Source organism: Eschrichtius robustus, chromosome 3 (genome assembly GCF_028021215.1).
Source record: "Eschrichtius robustus isolate mEscRob2 chromosome 3, mEscRob2.pri, whole genome shotgun sequence".
Taxonomy (NCBI): Eukaryota; Metazoa; Chordata; class Mammalia; order Artiodactyla; family Eschrichtiidae; genus Eschrichtius; species Eschrichtius robustus.
The window spans coordinates 48,718,347-48,740,716 of NC_090826.1; the positions used below are offsets into that span (position 1 = coordinate 48,718,347).

Below are 22,370 nucleotides of genomic sequence, written 5' to 3' on the forward strand. Positions count from 1 at the left end.
GTAGGAGTCGGTGTTAAGAAAAAGTGGAGAGCGACAAAATTACTTCCGGCTGAAGCGACAGCCCAGGGGTTCTCAAACCAACATCAGCATCATCTGAGAACTTGTTATAAACGCAGCCTGGGCCCCACCCCAGGGCTAGTGAACCAAAAACTCTGGGGACGAGGCTCAGCAATCCGTGTTGTAACAAGCCTTCTAGGTGCTTTTTGTGTGGCTGGAGTTTGCGAATCACTGGTATATGCAAAGGTGAACTACAAGACACAGAATGCCTGGAGGGCAAACAGGGTTGGGTGGGGATGCAGCCCAGATTTGGGCAGAGATGTTGCTGGAGGGATGGGTAGAAGTCAGGTCAAGAAGGGCTCTGTTTGCATATTATGAAAAGAATTTTGGATTTTACCCAGAGAATAAGGATGAGCCATTAAAATATGATACTGTGAATACAAAAAACACCAAATAATGTTGGTGATTATTTAAAAATATATGCAATCACAAAGATAGTACCAACTACCATTCCAGAGACAGAAACACTCATTCCTGTACAATAGGTAGCCATTAGGAAAGGAACAGATTGGGCCCTACCTTTCTTTCTGGAGTCTTTCTTGGCGCTGGTTTTCACAGCTACTTGAAGTTCTGTCTCAGTTGACATCCTACTAAATCCTTAGTCCACTTCACACAGATCCCGGGCCTCGGCCAGGCTCATTGAGGACTCCTCTCCAAGAAAACGACTCCTCCCTTCAGAAATGACACCCCGAGCTGCACATTTCATTCACTCCTTTCGAGCGCTGCAAATCAAGGGAAGAGAACATTCAGAATCACCACCCTGGTGAAGTTAGAAATTAGGAGGGCAAAAAGGAACTGTCAAACAAACAAAAACAGGAAAACCTTGGTCTCCATGTAGAAACTGTTCACATGGTTTCATTAAGCCATCAACAGAGTTCATACAACAAAGAGAATTAGAGGCCTTATCTGCAAAACTCACAATAGGTAATGCAAAACAGATCTTTAAAACTCTGGATTTTCAAGAGAAGCAAAACTCAATTCTTTATTTTCCATGTTTCTTATTATCAAGCAGTAGATGCCACCCAGAAAATACAGCACAGGCATATTTCCTGAGCAGCCCCATGGAGACATTTCCAACAACTAGGCACCCATACATCAGCCAAGCTTGACTAGTGCTTTGGCAGCTAAAGCACATCATAGGGAAGTGACCTGTGGTCTGTCCCTCACTAGCAGGCATCAGCGGGAACGCGGAGTTGACATACAACTGGGCTCCAAGGGTAAGGTGACAAACGGGGCTGAGAAACTTTCCAGCAAGCCCATTTTTATGTCAGCTTTTCCCGCAGCTGTAAGAGCAGACAAGCATTTAACGTGGGGAGGAAAAGAAAAGGAAAGAGGCAGGCAGACACACATTTCATCCCTTCTTTCTTTAATAAATATGCCTTGCACACTACTAGGTACTGTTGAGTTCAGACACTGTGCTGGGAAGAGATAATAATGATGATAATACCACTTCAATTACAGCCAGTATTTACTATACATTTACTATATACTATGCCCTCAGCTCCTGCTTCACATACGTTATCTCATTTGATTTCATTTAAATTGAATAAATGTATTCCCAGTGTCAAGTCAACAATCTTTCCCAGGGACCGTCTCTCTGATAGCTATATGTGAGAGTTCAGTTGAAAATAAGCATTTCAGGAGTTATCCATTTTTAAAGAATATTCAGATAAAGCTACTGGAAATGGATCTTCAAACTGTGTAGCCAATTCTTAGCTCATGCCACAGATCTAGAACTTTTCATCTGAAAAGGCTGACCTTGAACGCCAGTTTCAGCTCAAAAAGAATAATGACCAAAATCTCTTAATCATGCCAATTAAAGAGGGCTTAACTAGAAAGGCTAATATAAAAGCCACATAAATTGTAGTAAGGCTTAAATATGGGGAAACTCACACCTTATCCAAAGATATCTGCTTTCTTTGTTTGCTTTTAACAAACTGTTTTACAAACTATTTTTTAGGAGGACACTGGCCCTGAATGAAGGTACTTAAAGTAGAGGATCTAAGGCTACAACTAAAGAAAATGGAAAATTATCTTCCTAGAATGGGGTCCAGGAAACCATATGTTGAAAATGAGAACTTTTCCGGCCACTTTTGTGCCATCTATCTGCACCATGCCACTAAGCCCTCACCCCCTTCCTAACCTCTTGCCCTCAAAAGACAACATTCCATGAGAGATGACAGAGTCACAAAACTTGGTCATATAAAGAGAGAATTAATTTTATTGATAATACTAGTCATTTCATTGCAACAAATATCTACTAAGAACCTACAACAGGCCAGGTGCGAGTGCTGCCGCATTCATGCCAATAGACGTGTACTGCACAACCATGCAGGCCAAGAGTACAAGGTCAAAGCCTGATTCCTGTCCTCAAAGAAATTCAGCCTAGCAGAGGTGTCAGTCATGTAGGGGATTGCAATACACATGACCAGAATGAAAACAGACAAAAACTGGGCATACTGGGTTACAAAGGAGCAAGCTTTCACCTTTGCTTGAAAGAATCAATGAAGCTTCACAGAGAAGAAGCTCTCCACTGTCTGATCTTGAAGAATGATGCCTCTGTCACATGGATGATAAGGGAAAGGACCAATGGGTACTCAATACATGCATGTGTAATAAAGGAATAAATGGTTGTCTCAGGCAGAAGGACCAGCATGTCCAAGGAGGCTTGAAATTAACAACCAAAATTTAAAAAAGGACGCATTAAGTCTAGTAGGGAGGTGACACACTTTCCCATCTTCCCAATTCTCCCTTGTGCTGTTACCTTTCTATGGAATTTTTCTTTTCAATTCTGCTGACATTCTCAAGGTTCAGTTCAAAGAGGTATCTTAGGCAGAAAGATTTTCTGATCCCTCCATTAAATGGAACTGTAATAGGGAAGAACAAATCTGACCCCATATTGGATCTGTTTCTCTTACTTTAACCTTTGTACTCTATTGCTTTTGCTACAAGCTAAGAATGTTGTCTTAGCCTGAAATATACAGGATAGGCCATTCTCAAGGCTCTGACCTTTAAAGGTATAACGCTTTTCCATTCATACAGAGATAAAAAGTTGCACAACAGAGAATAACATTTGCCTTGTTGGAGGTTTACAGGAACATCCTGACCTGAGTTACAAGGACAGCTGCAAGAACAAAGGATGAAAACACCCAGAAGTTTGTAACAACCAGCCACACCCCCTCCCCTTTTAGTATAAAAGAAGCCTGAATTCTAACTCAGGGAAGATGGTTCTTTGGGACATTAGTCCACCATCTTCTCGGTCTGTTGGCTTTCCAAATAAAGTCACTATCCCTTGCCCCAAGACCTCATCTCTCAATTTACTGGCCTGTCGTGCAGCGAGCAGTACGAGCTTGGACTGGGTAACAGAATCTCTCCTTACTTGTGTTATGATCTGATTCTTGGCCAACTTCGTAGTTTAAGCCATTTACAAGCAATGTGATATTGAGGAAGCTATGCAACCCCTCTTTGCCTCAGTTTCTATACCTTTACAATGCGGATAACGGTATCAACTTCATGGAGTGGCTGTGGAAATTGTGATCACACATGTGACATGCTTGGAAGGGTGTCTGGGCACATCTCCTGGCAAGCACTTAATAAATATTAGGCTCTAATAGTTTACTGTGTTACAAACACAGGAATACAAGGTCAAAACACAGCCTCATATTATTATCCTTTCACAGAGGAGGAAACTAAGGCAGGTTAAGTCTGCTCTCTAAGGACAAATTGTAGGAAATGGTAGAAGCTAAGATATTTCCATGATGCTGGTCTTGCACACAGTAGGTACCTAATCCATAAACACCGAAATGAACTGAAATATGGGTTTTACACCATTTCCAGCACTCTTAAAGTCGATGTATAAAACTGGATTGGATTTGGGCCATTTTCTTTCCTTCGACTTTGTAAGCCACAATAAAGAACCTCTCCCTACTCTGTGGGCATCTTCAGTGTCACTTGTTTGACAAAATGTGATTGTGTTCAAGTGTTATAAGCATTACTTGTGAATTCCTGAAGTACATCCCCATATCAATAAAGAAAGGAAACCAGCATCATCTCTAATAAAAACTTGCATAAGGAAGCTACAGTACGGAGAGAACATTCCACGACCAGGACCCTGGCATCCCCTTTAATTTTCCAAAAGCCAGAGGTTGAGCAAATGCTGTGAAGTAGCTCCAAATTATTTAGGAAATTCGTTTCTTTGTAATTAAGGAGATTAAAGTCCTCTAGGGCCAGAAACCATGTGACAACTCAAATCATTTTTCCCCAGTAAAAGCTGTGAAACCCTATCAGTTAAATTCAAGCTCGCCTAGAATTCTGAAATGCTTCAATAATGTTTCTTTGCTCCACACAATCTGCAGTAATTTAATATTCCTGAAGTGTGTCAGGTTTTTTATAATGAGCTCTTCAAATCTAAAAGTGAATTATGTAACATTCCACTACAGACATTCTGTCTACTGAACTGCTTCTAAATGTAAAATCCCACGTTCAGTGATGGGGGGGTAGGGACTGGGGGAGGGGCAAAAACACCAAACCACAAAGCAGAGAAAACAGATAGGCCTTTTCATTTTTAAACAAAGCACAAAGGTTTGAGCAGCTACAACAGAACAAATGCATGGTAAAACACCTACTATAACGCACCTTTGTGTTCTCTCTCCTCCCCACCCACGCTCAGACGATCCTACGGTAAAATAGCTAATGTTTATGAAGGCCCATTATTTGCCAGGTACTATACTATGAACTTTTCACATATTATCTTAGCCAATCCTTCAGTCACTTGAAGAGTTAGATATTATTATTATGTTCATTTGACAAATGAGAAAGGGAGGCACAAGCCAGTTTTGTAGCTCGTTCATGGTCACGTGGCTAGTAGGCAGCACAGCACAAGGCAGGGTACAAGCCTCTCTTCTCCCCAACTTCACTCACAATCCCCCTGGAGGTCCATTAGCTGGGGAATGGATAAACAAAATGTGGTGTAACCATACAATGGAATATTATTCAACCATAAAATGGAATGAAGGATTGATACATGCTACAAGGTGGACGAACCTGGCAAACAACATGCCAAGTGAAAGAAGTTAAACACAAAAGGTCACTTAGTGTGTGATTCCATTTACCTCCAAAATACCCAAAAATAAATAAATCCATAGAGATAGAAAGGCAGATCAGTGGTTGTCAGGTGCTGGGGGAAGCCAGGGAGTGGGGAATGACTCTTCAATGGTTACAGGGTCTCTTCTGGAGGAGATGAAAATGTTTTGGAACTAGATGGTGGTGATGGTTGAACAACATCATGAATATAATAAATGCCACTGAATTATACATATGAAAACGGTTAATTTTATGTTATGTGAATTTCACCTCAATTTTAAAAAGAAAAAACAAAAAGTCAAAAACAACCCTCCCAGCCAGGTGCCACACCCTGATTTAAGCCTTGTGTGATATGCTAAGGACACTGAAATTCCAGGCTAAAGGGACAATCCAGCCTTAACAACCAGATGAAGAGGTATACTTCCCAGAAACAGGACTTTGGGTTTCAGTGGCAGCAATTTTATGGATTAAAAATTGTATGTGCTACTACCTGATGTTTCATAATTTAGGGCATCTTAATCAGCTTCATTCAAACTACAAAGCACTGAAAACAGGCCATTTATCAACAAGGCAAAAAGGTTTGCAATAGTACAGACCAGGGGTCTTAGTTTCCACATCAGTAAAATAGGAAGACCACCACCAAGTGTGTAAGATTTGGAAGATCAATGAAATTTGGGCACTTAGGAAGCCTAGCTCAATCTACAGCATGCTAGTTTCATGTAAGAAAGGAGGAGACTTAACTGCTTATCTTTACAAAAAGAAACAGGACAAACACACCAGAAAACAATGAAGCTGTCTTTCTACATGAATGGGTCGTAGAATGCCTGACGGACCAGGCAGAAGGACAAGGCAGAGGGTGATACTTCTCAGAGTATAGCTTTTTGTTTAGTTTCCAAATTTGGAAGCCTATTAATGCTCTACATATCTGAAGAAAGTAAAATTAAGTTAACAGGGATAGGAAGTGGGGAAAATGCTAAAACTGCAAGTGGATGGAAACAAATGAATCCAACTGTATTTCAGAGGAGCATCATATGCACAATCACTGAAAGGGTAGGAGAAGAAGAACTAATATGAATAGCTACGAACACAATTTGACTGTTTACACTCGGTCTTGAACAGGATTGGGGCAGGGGGAGCTAAAAACAAACCTCAAACTCTTTTTAGGAGGCTTTTTTGGGTAATGCTATGGGCAAAGCAATTATAAAACTATTTTAGATGTATTATAAGATTGGACAAGGAAGTAAATTCTCTAACGTTCTTGGGAGCCAAGATTCTCACTATTCAAGAAGAGACATTAAAATATGGAAAGGGGGAGGGCAGGAAAGAGAACTGTGGGACAGACAGGAAATTGGAGATTTCAGGGTAAATTCGTGGTTTATAAAATATACATGCATCTGTATGTGAGAATGTGTACACATGTGTTTATATGCATATGACTTCCCAGCCCTGTCCACTGAGCAGGTCAAGGAGCAAAGACAACCCAATGACAACATGACACCTAAATACCTAGATTTTGGTTTCTATTACCACTCCTCAGTAAAAGGACCCAGGGTTTCTTGGAGAAGTGGGTGATTCCAGAGCTGGGGCATGGCAGGTATAAGATGAGCCCGACATATCCTGTTGTTCCAGAAAGTAATGAAGTACTCAAAACCAGCACCAACGATAGGGGCATGTCATAAGGATACAGACGCCATCTTGGAGGAGCTCTCACTGGCCAATTCTGAAACAGCTTAAACACCAATATAATTTAAGGAAGGTAAATAAATAATAAACCACTGAAAAAATGGGAATCCATACTGAAAACAGACAGATAAACAAGTGGGGGAAGAAGGGAAGGCTGTCTTGTTGACAGTAGAACAGATACTATCTGGTAAATACAGAGGAAGTGCTAGAGTATAAAATCACATTTTGCAGCCATCAGAGTAAAGCTTAGCCAGACAAGAATCATCAATAAATGCTAAATCCAGGGAAATTTTTCGACGAGAAGCAAGCCGTTTATAGGTCTTAAAGTGTCTTCTCACTTGTTGTTTGTAGTTGCCAGGGGAAAATTTGTTATCATACGATGGAGACATTGAACACCACCTCAATTAGGTTATCAAAATTAACATTAACAAAGACGAGCAAATGGATATCCGGTGATACCCCAAGAAGACCACATCATTATCATGCAGCATCCTGGCCAGGAATCTAATCAGAACATGCATATAAAAATGCGGAGAAAGTCTGTTCTTCAAAAATGGCATAACCAGGGGCTTCCCTGGTGGCGCAGTGGTTGAGAATCTGCCTGCCAATGCAGGGGACACGGGTTCGAGCCCTGGTCTGGGAAGATCCCACATGCCGCGGAGCAACTGGGCCCGTGAGCCACAACTACTGAGCCTGCGCGTCTGGAGCCCGTGCTCCGCAACAAGAGAGGCCGCGATAGTGAGAGGCCCGCGCACCGCAATGAAGAGCGGCCCCCACTTGCCGCAACTAGAGAAAGCCCTCACACAGAAACGAAGACCCAACACAGCCATAAATAAATACATAAATAAATAAATAAATAAACTTTAAAAAAAATGGCATAACCAAAGACAAAGACGGGCTGTGGAAATATTTTAGGTTAAAAGAAACAAAACAGGTACAACAACTAAATGCAATGCTTGTACCAGATCCTCCTTTACTAGCTAGAAAAGAAATGCTACAAAAGAAATTAGTGAGCCAATTGACAAATTTGAATATGGATGGCAAATTAGGTAAAAATAGTATATCAAAGTTGAATTTATTTGATACCTTTCCTATGGCTATGTAAGAGAAAATACCTATTCTTAGGGACTACCCACCAAATATTTAGGTATACAGGGCTAAGCTACATGCACCATTCAAATGATTCAGGAAAAACAAATCATATATATGTACATGCAGCATATGTGTGTGTGTATCTATGCATATACACAGAGAGAGAGAATACACAAAGGATAAAGCAAAGGTGATAAAATAGTAGCAACAGGTGAATCTAAGTAAAAGGCATAGAGTACTTTTTGTATATTCTTATTCTTTTACTTTTTTCTGTAATTGTGAAATTATTTCCAAATTTAACAAAAAAATTTTTTAAAAGCCTAGCTCAGAAGCTAACACATACAGGGATGCAACAAAGCCAATTCTGGTCTCACTTTTCTTTTAAAAAGTTCAGACCCATTGCAGCTCCCTGGATGGCATGCTTTCTAATTCCCAAGGCTACTGAGTTTAAAATCAGTTTATGGCTGTCAGTTCTTATTATAGATTCCAACTTCATCCTGTATCTGCCCGGAATGCTTGCCTTGACACAAGTCTCTGGACCAATGTTGTTTCGAGCAGGTCTGTTTCTTACTGAACTCTTGACTTCCCCTCCAGACTCTGCCTCCATGCCAGGAATTGCCCCCCAACCCCGTCCCAAGACTTTTCACCTACTGGCCCCATAGATCACTGCAAACTCCTTTAATTACATAGCCAAAGTCGGTCTTTGTTGGACCATCTCCCTCTGCATCCCTGGGACTATGATTTTAACCTGTCAACCCTTTTTCCATTTTTTTTTTAATATGTCAAGGGCTAACTGATCTGATCTAGCCCATTTGGGAACTGCCTAAAATTTGCTCATTCTGTACATCTGTTCTTTTCAGGAACAAGAAAAAAGGAAAGAGAAAGGTTTCGCTAGAGCCCAATGGCAACACTTACTTAATTCTGCCAAGGGTGTCAGAAGTGCAAGCGCTACAGAAACTTTACCAGAATGATATCTGAAGATACTACATCTCTCTCTCTACTGTTAAAATACCACCATCCTCACAGCAAATGTAGGGCCATCACTTGCTTTGCCCAAACCCTTCCAGAATACTACTACATTGATAGAACATATCCCTGGCTTTAAAACTCTGAAGGCCACAAAGTTGACAGATTAACAACCTCACTACAGACCCAATCAAAACTGTTTTGCCACAATTGTGTGTTTCAAGAAAGGAAAGAAAAATCACAGAAGAAGGACACGTCTCTTGGCCTGAGAGCTCACATTCACTGTGTTGCTCGTCGGTTATGTCCACCTGACATTATGAAAAAAATAAAAAGAATTCAGGCAGCTTATAGAAAATTTTATAGAAAGTCATTCTCTAGAACAGGATAAAATTAATGAATGAGGAAAACTGAAGTGAATGGGGAACAAAGGATTGGAAATGAAGGTAGAGGCAGAAGCAACGATAGGCCACCGAATAAAATCTGTACGGTTACAGAAGATAGGATGTAAATCTATGAGATTCCTAGAGGCCAAAGCATAGAAGGAAATATGATCAGTTACAGGTTCCACAAAGTCCACACTCAAATAACCTTAAACCAGAAACAGAGAATGAAAAGGGCCTATAGGCTTTCATAAAATCAACGCTTTGTGGTCCCATGGACATTAACATCAGCACTGTCTCTATAGAAAATCCAACAGGGAATTTTCAATGTGCCTTAACTTATGCTGAGAATATAATACTAAAGTATAATAGCAGTAATACTTTTGAATAGGGTCAAAACAATGAGACTCAAGTCATTTTAAATTCTCTTTGAACAAAGCATGCTTTCTTTTCTTTTAACTAAATTGAAAAATAAATAATTGGGATCTTACTATAGAGCTATCTGGTGGTCTGGCATTTCTAGGGCAAATCTAGAATTAAAAAACCGACATGGTCCATCAGTTTACTCATCTGTAAAATGGGATAATGCTGGCTATAATTCATGGGATTAAATGAACAGGAATAAATGAAAGCTATGTGAAAGTACTCTGGGGAAAATAAAATGCTACGCTCCAGAAGGCAGGCACTGTTATTACTCAGGTATCTGTCAGCCTTCAGCAAGGTGATAATAGGAGGAACAGAATGTGTTTCTTTAATCAAACTCAAAGCTCACAAAAGTCAGAACCAGATTTCAGCAATATTAAAGGAATTTATGTGACAGCAGCACGGCATACTTAGGAACATTTCATTTAACTAATGGATCACACAGTTTCATTGAGTATTTATTGCACCATGAAAATTCATTACATAAACTAATAGAGTATCAGAAAAAAATGTGTATAAGCTTAAAATAATTCCATTAGCGTTTTCAGTACTTGAGGCCCCACTTCTGCCCCAACGTTCTAAAATCTCCACCTCTGATTTTACAAAAATGTGTCAGTAAATGGCAGAACCTAAAGCAATAAGCTGAGGGGCTGGGTTGGAATCATGCCTGACTCTCCCACTGACTGCTTATGTAACTTTAGGCACTCGAGCTACTAAACCAGTCTGAGCCTCAACTTCATCTATAACATGGGCATCCTGTAGTCCCTACTGAAGAAAATCCACTGGAGTGAAGACATCAACCTCTGTAATATCTACTTACAAATTAAAAAAATAGGAGATAGTTTATTACTTTAACATGCAGATTCACAGCAGCGCATGTATATAAATTTATATCTAAAAATTCATACGCTGCTGCCAGGTGCAAACTTCAAATAGGGTTCATCAGTGGGTGGTGACTACTAGCAGGTGACAGGCGACCACCGCAGTGACTGAACAGGGCAGCGGCTGACACAGTTCAGGTTCTTTAAAGATGATGGTAACCCAGCAGTCACGCCGGGGCTGGAGACCAGTGATACTGGGGGTCCAGCTGGGAGGCTGCTGGCAACAGCGGAGCTACTGAGTTTAAAAGCTTATGCGCTTCAAGTTTTCTTTCCAAAGATGTCCTAGATAAATGAATTTGCAGGAAGAAATAGTAAAAAAGCAAATATCCCCAACTCCTTCAGCACACAGCCGTTAAATTACAGGTTCTGTAAACCAAATCAATTCCACATACATTTCTAAGCACCTACTCTGTACACAGCAGACACTGGACTACAGGGGGGAGGTACAGAGAGAGATGAATCAAGGCCTGGTGGCCGCTACACTTTCCCAAGGATGGGGGCTGGCTTCAGGTGGCCTTCTTACCTGTTCCCCAGCACTACTCCTAAAATGGCACCCCCCCTCATCACCTGGCTTTTTAGCCGACGCCTGTTCTCACTTTAACCCCACCAGCCACACGACAAGGCGGGGCACGCTGTCTGTTTGCTCTTGGAGACTGAACGCCCTCTGCTATCATCCCAGTTCCCTCCACGATGTGTCTGAGTAACTTGGAACTGTTGCTATTCCCTGGGGTCTCGCAGGAAGAAAAGACAAGTATTTAACGAGGCCCTCCCAGTGAAGGGGATTTTAAATAAATAAGCATCACATCTGGCAGCTTCACCTGCTGACTTACCTAAAATATATACTGCCATTGTTGACTCTCCTTTCCACAAGCTGCACTGCATTATCTTCAAAGGTGACGGTGGGAAAGACAACCACACAGGCCAACATCTGTCAGTGGCAAGCTGGGCGAGTAAGCAACAGATGTCCCCAAGCTGCCTGGTTCCCAGGGTGGCCCTGGGTGGCGGCTCATCCCAAGGAGGTCCATATCCCAGTGCCTGTCCTGATCACAGGGGGCACCTGCAACAGCCCTTCCTGTTGGTCCCACACGAGGGAGGACTCGGCCCAGATGCCACCCTCCCCCTGCCCAGAGAGCCAGGAGACGGGCATGCTCTCTCCCATCACTGACATCCCATTTTAATTCTTCTCTCTCTTCTCAAACATCAAATTTTTTTCCACCTTCCTTTGGAAAAAAATAAAAAGCCCATCAACTTCGTTTGCTTCGCTAATGATTTGCTAGTCCAATCTCAATTACTGTAAAATGGGATACACGGATAGCTCAAATTTCCTCCACAAAAGGATCTGCACTTGATGGGAAGCAACCCAATTTCCACAATTATCTCCCTCACAAAATCCATCCCCAACAGTGATAACCATGGGGCTGTGTTTTGCTCAAGCCATAAATGGGGATAGATGCCTGGACAACGGAGCTCTTCTTTCCCCGTCGTTTCCTGATTTGTGAATGTATTTATTAGAACCTTCTCACGGAAACCTAAAAATTCCATCACACTCGGCAAGTACTGAGCAAATCGCCAACATGGAAAGCTGTCGACTCTCCATGAAATGCCCTCCTCACTGTTACACCCTGCAAATGTCTTCGACTCTTAAGTTCAAGCTCCCCTTCATGGGGAAGGCTTCCCTGACCATGTGCACCCTTCGCCTGGACCACCGTCCTTTAGTGATGAGTAATGCAGGGCAGAGGCTCCCAAGCTTTTCTGCACACTGGAATCACCTGAGGATCTGGAATGACTACTGACTCTTGGCTCTCACCCTGGGATTCTCATTTAACTGATCTGAGCTGCCACCTGGGCACCGGGATGCTTAAAATCTCCCCAGGTGATCCGAATATGCAGCAACATATACGGGAAACACAGGCATAAAGGTAAAGAGAATTCACATGCGATTTCAGGGCCGGCATGACCCACTCCCTGGTCCCCCACAACTGGGCCTGTTATTGAATTCCCCTGAGCCTGAACACGTCCACTGCAAAATACGATGGCTCTGAGAATAGGCACCAGATGTGGTGGGTTTATTAAATGACATAATCTATTTAAGATACTTATCACATAGTGTTAAGTGCTGGGGATAGTCAGGAAAATGCCCCCCCAAAAGATGCCTATGCCCTAATCACTGGAATATGATTTAGATAATTTAGATCATGAGAATCTGGACTTTTGAACTGATGAGATCACAGAGAGACCTTGCCTGTATTCTGCATTTGGGCTGGATGTGAATCTTTGGGGGCCAAGGGTGGACTGGAATAGACAGAATAATGCCCCACCCCCAAAATGTCCACTCCCTAATCTGTCCCAGCTGACTGCACCAGAAGTCCATTCCTTACCCGAGGACAATTCACTGGTTGACCAGAGCCACAACTTGGCCTGGTAGGAAGGGTTAGATCCAGACTGGATATATGAGAAGACAGGCATATTCTCTCTCTCAAGAATCTGAACTCATTAATACAGATTCTGTCCAGGAGTAATGGGGCCAGAAGTGAAAAGATGCACAAGCTCTGAGGCAGCAAGGGGTTGACTGAGCAGAAGTTATGACTCAGTGAAGAGAAGGCTGGCAGAAGCCACCAGGCAGAGAAATACATATACAATTAGGGAGTGAACAATGTCCTGTGCAATGGGAACAATAAGATGACCTGGTCCCTGAGAGACATCCAGGATCCTTCCTGTTATGAAATCATACCCCAGTCTCTGGGACGCCAGGCTGTACGGCTATTCTGAGATTCTAGAGACACTCCTCCTGCAGAAATTCCTCCTGCAGAAATTCCTGCTGTGCGTGGCCTTACAATGCCACACCCCTTCTTCCTGGGGTGGGGTTTGGAAGGGGGGGGGGGGGGCTGTAAAAAATAGCCTGAGGCTCACTCTGGTGTACGTATATGTACCTCTCATCTGAACCCTTAACTACATCAGTCTTCACATCTTGCAGCTGGCAAAATCACAAGATCATGAATATCACCGTCTCACAGACTGGCCTTGGGTTTTCAAATCATGGCTCCACTAAGTCCCAGTTATGTGAGCTTTGGCAAGTCCCTTGAAGTCTTTGGGTCTCAATGCCCACCTCTGTGAAGCTGGGAAGTTGGTACCTTGCCCCTAATGGTTGCTGAGTAGAATAAATACGATGATATATGCAAATTGCCTGGTGCTACAGGAGAGATTCATTCCATATTGTTTGCCTTCCCTTCCCTCTATTTCATCTGCATATCATTCTTAGGAAGGAAAAGGGAGAAATTTCCGATATTTATTTCCTATACTATATACATATTAGTTTTTCGATACATATGCGTCAAAATGAAGCAGGAAACAATTACCAAGAACGATTTCTGCTGTGCTATGAAATCTGGTATGTTAACCTGACTTTCAGGCTCTAGCCCAGCCCATCTCCCCAGACTCACAGCTCAGCCCACCCTCCTCACAGGAAACACACACTATGGCCACACTAGGTTGGTCGTAGACCCCAGAGCACACCTTGGTGACCCAATGCCACACCTCCTCACCTAATCAAACTCAGCCCACTCTTTGAGGTCCCATCTGGAAACAGATGACAAACTCAAAATAGTATTATTGCAAAGAATTAATACAGAGATTATGTACCCAAGGGTGGGCTGTGTTGAAGGGAAACCCTGAAGGACAGGCCAGGGTCCCAGGGCTAGAATAGCAGAACTGTTACCTCTCCTAGGCTTGAAGGGGTGACAGAAGGGATGGGCGACTGGAACTGGGAGGGGACCCGGTAGAAAAAGTTGCCTTAAAAGGACCCGGTGACCTTCAGTCTAGGATACAGCAAGCCCAGGGCAACCCAGCCAGGAGAAAGTCTAAAAGCCGATCAAAACACACAGACTTCACTCTGCTTCCCGCCCACCCTTCAACCTCCTGCTAGAACTCAGCAATGGCTAATTCCAAAAAGAGGCCAAGGGGCCAGGAAGCCCATGGATGCAGTCCACCCAGGTGAGCCTTCCTCCTGGAGGGAGAAAAGGAGGATGGAGGGGAGCAGAGTGCAGCCGGGAAGGGCAGGCAGAAGACAGCCAGCTCAAAGTCCAAGGGCAGCTCCTCCTCCATGAAAAATATCCTGTCACAGCCCATAGTCTTCAACATTCCTAAGGAACTTCAAAGACTACATGTCTCCTTGTGACAGAGCATGAAACAGAAGCGAGAAACAAAGAAAGGAAAATAGAATTGCATTTGTGATTATACTACTATGTGCCACATTCTGGGATAAGCATTCTACATGCCTCATTTCATTCATCTTTACAACCTGGGGAGGTATTATTATCTCTGTTTGCAGTAGTGGAAACTGAGGCACCAAACTGATGAACCATCAAGCCCCAGGTAGATCCAGATCTAGAACCCAAGTGCATCTGTCTCCCAGTATCACAAAGTTTCCATAAATCCAGCCTGCTTTGCATACATTGTCATTTTCTGATCTACCTACATCCTGTCCCTTGATGAGCATGAAGGCCACCTGAAGGCACGGACGATCTTCTATTCCTCTTGCATCTCCATTTGCCTCTGTGCTAATGAGATGCAAACAAGTCCCACATAGAGCTGAATAAATAAAATCACAAAAATCTTTGAAATCCCCACAATCCTATTTTTCTTCAGTTTAAAAATAACCTGTTTTGCCAAACAGTCAGAAACTTCTTTTCCCTCTTTAAACAGATTCTTTTTTTTTTTTTACACACATCTCATATTGGGATTCACAACTCATCGCTCCTGCAAGAAATACCCCCAGGCTCCTTGTCTATTCAGGCAAGCACTTGGTAAATTTGGAAAGCAGTTTAGATGAATTTCTGCCTGCCAAGTACGAGGATTCTGGGTAGACTTCTCTTATACAAAGTTTGAAAAGAAATATTATGCTCGTTTCCTCAAGTACATCCAACAATAGTTTTTTAAATGGACTCTGGTTAAAGTCTTTATTACTAATGAAAAAAAACCCCGCAAAACGATTAATAATACAGCCTTGCAGTTCTGCGTAGCTGACGTTATGTGTGTGTAATGTTACTTGGGTGAGTGCTTCTAAAACCTCCAAGTGCCTTTCCGGCACTTCATCATTAACTCCTTTTGCCTTCTCTGCGGGGTAGCAAAGGTGAGCTGGCCTGAGCTCCACGTGGAGGTTGAGGCCTGAGGCCCAAACAGCTCGCTTCCTCTGTTCCGCACTTGGCTCCCATTTTAATTTGATGGGAAGACAACAAGCCTTGTCAGAACACAGCAACAGGGAGAGGAAAAGATCTCCAGCTTCTCTTAGGAGGGTGCCCTCAGGCCTCCCCTTTTTCTCTGCGCGCATTTGACACTTCCTTTCTAAAGACTGTCACGGGTTGCCAAGCACTTTCCTGTACGCACACTCATTTCATCTTCATGACAACTCAGTAAGGTGTTTCGCTGCCCCTATTTTGCCATGTTTGGATAAGAAGAGATGGGCCAGCAGTTTCTCAGACGGGAAGTGCTGACAATAGGACTGGAATCCATGTCTTCTGGATTCCAAGATCTTTTTTCATACCTTGACTCCTAGATCTACATTATGCTTTCCTGTAGATTATCTAGAGTTAAAATTAATACTATGGGGGTGGGGGTGGGGATGAGGGTGGGATGAGAGTAAGAGGGCAGGACCCTTTTGCTAGTATGGCTAGTAGGTTAGCTGGTCGCATCCCTCCTCTCTCAGCCCCAGCTGGTAAGACACACCTTCTTTGTTTGCTGACTCTAGGCCACACCTCTTCCCCTGTCTGATAAATCTCTGTACCTTTGCACAGCCATCTGGGCCAAAGCCGGTGGGGTCACTGGCCCCAATAAAATGATAACTTTTCCCTCTCTGGAGGGAACTTCAGCCTCTAGTCATTCAAATTTACAGTCTAAATTAGGAGTATTCATTAGGGATAAAAAGATCAAGATAGAGAAAACAATATTAATATTAAATGGCTTCCAAAACCCAAATTGGTAAATGAAGGACTCCAGATTTTTAATTAGGTTTATCTCTAAAAAGTGAGCCAGTCTCCATTAGGTGCCCATTAACTGGAAGTTTCCAGAAAGCAGCCAGCTGGTCCTGCAAAGAGCAACTCACTCGACATTTGTGATTCTCTAGGTATTACCAGCTAATATCCGTCCACGGAGGGATATATGCTCAGAGGGAGCATGAAAAGATCTCTTCCCTCAGGAATTCCAGGGCGAAACACGCACAAAACATCAGTGGTTCAAAATGGGGACATTAAATACTCCTTTGAAAAATTTCATGAAAGCTATGTCTGAATCCCTTGCCCAAGCTCAAGTCAAGAACTTAAGATGGGAATTAAAAAAAAAAAAAAATTCAAGAGTGAAACGTAACACCCATATATTTTAAAAGTACCACTTAAAAACTGTCAGTATGATGTACAATGACTTTTCACCTCCTTTTATCCATTTTGTTGGCACAATGCCATGAAATCACAATAAAATAAGAAGTTGCTTCTAATAAAAACAGGATTCTACAGCTAAAAAGTATGTTCACCTTTGTGTGTCCAAATAAAATTCTCTTAATGCCCTTGGAAAAACACAAACTAGAAATCTTGATCCTCATTTGAAAGACTGAGAAACTGGGGCTCTGAGGAGGAAGGTGACTTACCACTTATTAGAAATGGCTGTATCCAAGTTAAAATTGAAGGCTTTAGGCTTCCAGTCTTGAGTTTTAAAGCTAGAAAGGATCTTGGATACCATCGAGACCATGGCCTAGAGTCTTCATTTTTCAAATGAAAAACTGTATCTTAGAGAGACTGAATGGTTTGCCCGAAGTCACTCAATTAGTAAGTTACACAGAACAATTAGCCAGGTCACCTGATTCCTAGTCCATTTCTGACACCACTACCGTCCAATGTGTACACCATTTGTAACATCAGCTACAGAGAGAACTTCCATTATGATTTCATATTATTAGACAATCTCTAACGTCATTCACTTTTACAAAATTCCTGTTCCAGGAACAAGTTGTTTTTGAAACATTTCAAAAAGCATAAAAGAGACCTTTAAAAGAATTCAAGGAGAGTAAGACTTTCGCCCGCACTATAGAAGGTGCTCTCTGCTCAGAATTTACCAAAACTCAGCTTCACAGGATGACATTCTAGAAACTGTTTCCCTAGAACTTCAGGCAGAGGAGAGAGAGCGCTCAGGGAACTATCTCCTACCCAGGGGAAATAACCTCAGCATGCTAGAAGCAAATAACACCCAACAACCTGAGCAAATTAATTTCTAACAAAGAGCTCTACTCAGAGGTTTTAAAAAATTAAATTAAATGTTACCATTACCCATGTGATCAGATTGTGAAGCACAGCTCCTGAAGAGACAGCTGTCTTGGACCTTGTGGGAGCCCAGAGCCACCCCGTAAAGAAGGAAGGGCAAAGTTCACAGCTGGGAATAGTAATTAGGAGTTCCAGTGATTGCCAGAGAAGGGGTTTGGCAAGGTGTGACCACATGGGGAGAAACTAAGTGTTCTGCCATGAACACCAATCAGGGCAAGGGGCATTCAAACACAGCTCGACTCCCACCTCCAACTCCAAACATATTTCTTTACTCATTCAGTCAACAGAGTTTAATGTACTGACTGCAGGCTGTTTGCCATGCATTTGTTCAGCTGTGGGAACGTGGCTTATGTCCTAGTGAAGGAAGACAGACAAAAATGTGTAAGTCAAGCGCAGGCAGACCTTGGAGATGTTGTAGGTTTGGTTCCAGACCACCTCAATAAAGCAGATATGGCAATAAAGCAAGTCACACGAATTTTTTGGTTTCCCAGTGCATATAAAAGTTATGTTTACACTAAAATGCAGTCTGTTTAGTGTGCAATACCGTGAGGTCTAAAAAACAACATTCATATCTTAATTAAAAAACCCTTTATTACTAAAAAATGCTAACCATCATCTGAGCTTTCAGTGAGTCATAATCTTTCTGCTGCTGGAGGGTTTGAAGTAACTTGGAGAATTACCAAAATGTGACACAGAGACATGAAGTGAGCAAATATTGCTGGGAAAATGGCGCCGACAGACTTGCTCAATGCAGGGCTGTCACATACCTTCAGTCTGTTAAAGAGCAGTAGCTGAGAAGCACAATAAAGCCAAGCACAATTAAACGAGGTATGCCTGTATGCAATATGTCAGATGTTGGGAAGTTCTGGGAAGGAAAATAAGGGTGGAGAGGGAATAAGAAGTACTGGAAAGGGGAACATTTTCCAAAGAGTAGTCGGGGAAGGCCCCACTGAGATGCCAGTGAGCACAGCTTTTAAGAAGGTAAAGGTGACACCACGCAGACTTGGGGGAAGAGCATTTCAGACAGAGGGGACAGCAAGCCCCAAATCCCTCAGCAGAAATATGCCCAGCGTCTTGAAAGAGCAGTGAAGAGGCTGTGTAACCGAGCAGGACCCTCTGAGGCCTTCTCAGAATAAACCTCCACGCATGTGCTCTGCCTGCCCTTTGTCTGCGGAAAAACTTTCGTCAAAGAATAAATGTAATCGGAGAAGTGAAAAAATGCAGAAAAACATAAAGACAGATAAGCAAGACAAAACAGTAATACTTTAGACATTAAACGAAGTCAAGGACCTTTAGTTCCTCCTCAAGGACTATAGATAATATTATGAGCCACGTCCTTTGAGCTGTTATGCAGATACTGAAACCCCACCAGGTGGAAGAAGTTAACTGTATGCTGCCCACAAGCAGTAGACCCCAGACCAGCTGGAACCAGAAGGTTAAGGATGCTGACTCCCCATTACCTCACCACCAGCCAATCAGAAGAATGTCCATGAGCTGACCACGCCCTGCTCCTTGAACATTGTTAAAGATTCCTCACTAGCCCCTCCAGGGGAGCGGGGAGGGGAACTCACGGTCTTGAGGGCATTAGCCTGCTGTGGCCCCCTTTGCCTGGCAAAGCAATAAAGCTCTTTCTGTCTGCTTCACCCAAAATTCTGTTTCCGAGATCTAATCCAGCACCGGTGTACAGAGGCCGAATTTCAGCAACAGCTGGTGTGGACCAGAGGGGAGAGGGAGAAAGAAGCAAAAGGTGAGGCCTCAATGAGGCCAGAGCCAGGCACCGGGGCAGAGAGGATGGGGTCCTTGCCCTTAAGCAGCTGACAGTCTAGTAAAAAGCAACGCAGCCCACCAGGCTGGGTTTTTCTGGCTTCACCATTCGTTTAAAGTTATTTATTTTATTTATTTATTTTTGGCTGCGTTGGGTCTTCGTTGCTGCTCGCGGGCTTTCTCTAGTTGTGGCGAGCGGGGGCTACTCTTCCTTGAGCTGCGCGTGCTTCTCATTGCGGTGGTTTCTCTTGTTGCGGAGCATGGGCTCTAGGTGCGGGGGGCTTCAGTAGTTGTGGCACACGGGCTCAGTAGTTGTGGTTCCCCGGCTCTAGAGCGCAGGCTTGGTAGTTGTGGCACATGGGCTTAGTTGCTCCACGGCATGTGGGATCTTCCTGGACCGGGGCTTGAACCTGTGTCCCCTGCATTCACTAGCCATACGATGCTGGAAAGGAAAACCCTCGTGAATTGAGAACAGTCGTAACTTCATCTCATCTATCCCGCTAATCCTGCTCCTGTCACTAGAGTGAGATGATTTCAAAACACTAGACTCCCATGTGTCATCTCTCCTCCTCTGCAGAGCAGCCACGTGGGTTTAATATTTTCATCTCCATGTCACAGGTAAGAAACTTAAGACGCAGAGAGTTCAGTTCTTGCTCAAGAAAATACAGGTAGTGTCAGAACCAGGATCTGAACACAGGTCTTTGTGACGCTGAAGGCCACAGCTATGAGGTCCTTGTCATGACGGCGTAAGGAAAATGATGGCTGGAAGTGACATGCAACACGGGAAGGGCCATATGGCCTCATGATGGCTGTGCCTGTCCTAGTGACTCAGTGTGTCACGCAGGACGGTGGAACAAAGTGTTCTCTCCCACACTGAGAGCTGGGCAGTCCCACATGGGGATGTCCCCATTCCATGGGTGGAAGACTAAACCTGTCTGGCTTCTACTGGTAAGTCTGGCTTCCAGAGCCTGATCACACTGGGAAACTGAGGCAGCTACCTAGGTCCCCCAGGCTTAGGAAGCTAAGCTTTAAAAAGAGACAGACAGACAGACAGACATCAAATTCTCTGTAGCTGTCTTAGAATGATGGGGTTTATTCCTCTCTGAAAGGAAGACTTCCTGCCTCCAACCCACCTGAAGAAGAGGAAAGAAAATCAGTTATGCAGATCAGCACATGTTTATGGCACTGGACCTTGCTCCCAATATACCAAGATCCAGTTTAACTCACAAGAGAAATGAACATGTTCTGGTTGCTTTTCTCCCTGGAATGTCCCACACCCTTTTTTCCCAACAGAAATCTATATCCAGGCAAAGGTCACCAGTGGACACCCCAACTCAAGCCAATTTAACCCGATATGACTATGATGGTGTGTTGTCGATATGTACACATCTTTCTTCTCAATGGACTGTGAAACAAAGGCAACACATAGCATGAGGATAATGATGATAAAAATAACAGCAGCCATGAGGTGAAGTCAATCTTAGACTTAATTCCTGGTTCTGAACTTTACTGCTTCTTAACCTCTCGGAGCCTAAATTCCTCATCTCTGAAATATGAATACTAATATTTATCTCACAACTTTACTATTATGGGGAACAAAAAGTATGTAAAATTCCTGGTCCACAGTAGTTCCTAGTAACTGAGGGCTGTTATTCTCCATTAAAATAAAGGTGAATATGATTTTCACGGCACTTTTTCCATCCATAATCTCAGTTGATCCCCCAAACAAATCCCTAGCCCTTCATTTGGGGTCTTTCACTAAGTAGTTGCTCAAAAAATAGAACTCAGAGCTAGAAGAAGAGTTCTGAAATCATCTCAGCCTCTCATTTTACAATTAGGAAACTGAGGCTCAAAGAGGGGACATATTATACTTTTACCTAAGCAGTCACCTTCTACAATAATTCAGAGACCTCTTCTTGATGATAAATTTAGCCAAAGACAGCATGGCCTCAGAAGCTAAAGGCCACAGGGGACGTCACCAGGGCATGGACAGATGTGCTCAGGATCAAATGTAGTTGTTGTGATTTCCAGAATGATCCAAAGGCTTTATTTACACTCCTTACACTCCATTTTACATAGGAGAGTGCAGGAAAGTGCCTTGTGCCTCGAATGCAAACTGGCCCCCGTTTTACACTGGACTCTTGCTCAGGGAAATGAAGGCCAAACTTTTCAAAGGTTCTGATAGGCAGAAAAGTGGCTGGTAGGCAGCAGGGCTGTGTGCAAACCTCAACACTGTTGCTTTCCACCTGTCTCTCCACCTGCTTGTTATCCAAGGGCTCCAGGAGGCCAGTTCCACACTCGGTCTAACTGAACAGGGGCGCTTCTGCAAGACTGAATTGTCTGCTTGAACAAGGCAGGGCCGGTAGAGTCCGACTCTCAACCCTCCTCCCTCTCATCAGGACCTTACCTGGGCTGGTGCCTTTGCCCAGGAATCCTGGGATGAAGCCCTCTGTAAAAAGGTTCTGTGCCTCCCTGTCTCATTCTCCCAGAGCAGACGGGGTGCTAAAATTAAGGATGCAGAGGGACTTCCCTGGTGGCGCAGTGGTTAAGAATCCTCCTGCCAATGCGGGGGACACAGGTTCGAGCCCTGGTCCGGGAAGATCCCACATGTCGCAGAGCAACTAAGCCCACGTGCCACAGCTACTGAGCCTGTGCTCTAGAGCCTGCAAGACACAGCTACTGAAGTCCGCACGCCTACAGCCCATGTTCTGCAACAAGAGAAGCCACCGCAATGAGAA

At 43.3% G+C, this 22,370-nt stretch overlaps 1 protein-coding gene across 1 annotated transcript in view; it reads right to left on the bottom strand.

Moving 5' to 3' along the window:
* The window catches only part of DAB1 (DAB adaptor protein 1), a 426,067-nt gene that overhangs the window by 283,099 nt on the left and 120,598 nt on the right, over positions 1-22,370 (bottom strand). The window contains exon 2 of the mRNA XM_068537987.1: positions 577-779. Within this exon, the coding sequence (XP_068394088.1) occupies positions 577-643 (67 nt within the window). The 5' untranslated portion in view covers positions 644-779. The remainder of the gene's footprint in view (positions 1-576; positions 780-22,370) is intronic.